Source organism: Arachis ipaensis, chromosome B05 (assembly GCF_000816755.2).
Source record: "Arachis ipaensis cultivar K30076 chromosome B05, Araip1.1, whole genome shotgun sequence".
NCBI lineage: Eukaryota > Viridiplantae > Streptophyta > Magnoliopsida > Fabales > Fabaceae > Arachis > Arachis ipaensis.
The window spans coordinates 82,946,344-82,949,227 of NC_029789.2; the positions used below are offsets into that span (position 1 = coordinate 82,946,344).

At 45.6% G+C, this 2,884-nt stretch overlaps 1 protein-coding gene across 1 annotated transcript in view; it reads left to right on the forward strand.

Moving 5' to 3' along the window:
• The window catches only part of LOC110272050, an 11,481-nt gene extending 9,633 nt beyond the window's left edge, over positions 1 to 1,848 (forward strand). Inside the window, exon 4 of the mRNA XM_021123844.1 lies at positions 884 to 1,848. Coding sequence (XP_020979503.1) covers positions 884 to 1,457 — 574 coding nt within the window. The 3' untranslated portion in view covers positions 1,458 to 1,848. The remainder of the gene's footprint in view (positions 1 to 883) is intronic.

The following is a 2,884-nucleotide window of genomic DNA, read 5'->3' on the forward strand; positions in this document are numbered from 1 at the left end:
TGAGATTAGTGTGCGGATGTTGAGCATGTCGTTTTAACTCCATCCTATTTGATAGCCTTTGATGCCTTGCCTTTCTATCACATGATTGACCCATGTTATCTTTTGCATTGAGCCTCTTGTAACGTTTGCTTTGCAATCACACTCCTACCTTTACATCCTTATGCTTATGACAATCAAAGTATTTGGAAATCGTATATATGATTGTATTTTGAGATATTTTTGCTTCTTCCTTAAATGTGTTCAAGGGTGAACTGTTATGGAATTTCTTTCACTTTGTATCAATTTTCGAGGGCGAAAATTTTTATAAGGTGGGTAGAATGTAAGACCCAGAATCTTTGAAAAGTCTTATTATGATCAAGTCTCAAATCCTACAGTTATTTATAGCCTTAATTTCAGAGATTATTTTATTAAAGATAATTATGGCAAGTTTTGATTTATTGGATTTGAGATAAGTTATGATTATTATCCAATTTTATAATTATTGGATTATTTTCTATATTCAAAGTATAAAGTTGATAGTTATGAAATAATAAGGATTTTTATATGACTCGGATTAAATAAAATATTAATACTGTTACTTTGGAAAATAAATGGTTTAATTATATTATTTCTAATTATTGGATTTGGACATTTTATTGGGAATAAAATGTGAAATATGAGCAAGTAGTATTTCTATACATTATTATTGTTGGATTAGAAATTATTCCCAATTTTATTTGAAATTACCATAATGCCCTTAACCCTAATTTTCAAAATGAAACCCTAATCCCTAACCCACCAGCCGCACCCCAGTTGCTTCCCTTTCACCCTCATTCACAAAAACATGGAAGGAAGGAACGGAAGGGGGAAGGGGGAAGAAAAAGCCGCGTCAGGGGAAGAGAAGGAAGGGACGACGCCACAGCCAAGGCTCGCCGCGGTCACACCGTTCTCGGCCCGCTGCGTGCCCCGCCGCGCCTCGCCGCCAGAACCGCGCGAAGGACAGAGGTCCGAGTGAGGGAGAAGTGGAGGGCGAGAGGGAGAAGTGGAGGGCGAGAGGGAGAAGGTTCGTGTGCCGTTGGAGCCGCTTCGTCACCACCGTTGAGGTCCTCACCATCGCCGTTAATGGAGGACGTCGTCGCGAGGATGAGCGTCGCCTCGCCGCAGTCCCTGCTGAGCCGCCGCCACCACTAGGGTTTTGTCGCCGCCACTTGTGCTACTGTCGGCGAGCACGAAGCCAGAGGAGAAGGAAGAGCGACGCCATCCCTTGCCGCATTGCTTGGGGCTGTCGCGCCGCCACTGCCGTTCAGGGAAGATCCGCTACTGCCGTCCGAGAAGCCACCTTGCTGCGAGTCAGGACTGAGGTGAGAGAGAGAGAGCTACGAAGGAGTGGACTTTCTCCGCCGCTGCTAGGCCATGACCGCCGTTTTGGAGGTTGCCGTCGCCGCTGCCTGGGTCCTTGTGGTCCAAGCCACCATTGATGGAGCTTCGTTTCTGCTTCTCTGGTCTGTTGAGGGAGGAGCTCATGGGTGGAAGAAGGCCAATCGAGGGAGAGAAACGCCATTGAGTGGGGGGAGGTCTGCCACCGGTCCGATCTGAGGAAAAGGAAGTGCAACCGGAAGAGCAGGCAGGGAGCTATCGCCGCTGCTGCCAGCTCCTAGATGTTGTTCAAGCCGCCGCTCCTGCCGCCCAAAAATCCCGCTGCCGTCGTCGAAAAACTCTTACGGTAAGGATTTTATTTGAGGTTTCTGCCTTTTTGGTTTTTGAGATGGTTTTGATGCTGTGCAGTTTTTCTAGTTGATCCACCGGAGTTTCTGGCCGCCGCCGGAGCTGTTGCTGCCGCCGGTTCGAAATCGCGGTTGCTTCGTGTTGTTATTCTGGTAAGGAATTATGTTTCGAAAAGCCTTGCGTTAGTATTCGGTTGTGTTGGTTAATGAATATGAGTTTTGGTAACGTGAGGTCGAGTCCTGATTACTATATGTTGCGATTAGTGTTGCTATGGTTATTGCGAAGTGGCTGGGAGCTGAGGTTTTGGTTGCCGTCAGTTCGGGTTGAGGCGAAAAGGACTTGATGAGGCGTTTGGGTTATGGAATTGCGTTTTGAGGTAGGGGTGCTTTCCAAACCTATACTTTATGTATTGGAATTATGACATATGGATACTGATGTGAGAAAATGTGTATTTGGTGATTGTATCGGCCTTATGTATTATTTGATTATGGAAGTTTTGGAAAGAGAATACCGAGAGTGGCTTTGTTTTAAAAAGGGAACTCACTTTGAGTAAAAGTGGCTTGTGAGCCTGAGATGATTTGAGAAATAAGATCTTTAAAGCCAAGGCTAAAAAGAGTTGAAATTTGATTTCAAAGTGAACTGGCTTGAGAAAAGTGATTTATGGTTTAAATGCCGGTTTTATGAATTTGATGACGTTGAATGGTGGAAGTGTTGTTTTGTTGTGAGCCGGAATGGCTGTGTATGATTATGAATATTGGCTGGTTCTTGATTAAGCCGTGAGCCGGAATGGATGTGTATGATATTAATTTATGGCTGATTGCCGAATGAGTTATGGGCGGTATGGCTGACTATGAATTATGAATTTAAGCCGGATGGCTGAGATGGATGTTGGTCCATGGTTGGGACTGAATGAATATATGCTTGAAATGCCTGGGCAGTAGCAAGGGTTGTGGTTCGTCCCACTAGCTCCAGGTCAGAGATTGTGACGCCTGGGTAGTAGCGGTAGTAGTGGTGATTCCACTCGCTCCATGTTGAGCTTTTAAACACCCGCCTGGGTAGTAGCCGCAGTAGTGGTTGTTCCACTGGCTCTGGGTTGAGCGGGTAGTAGCAATGGGGTTGTAGCTCAAACCTACTTGCTCCGAGAGGGGTGTTTCTGTCCATGGTTAGCTACCAGGACGTG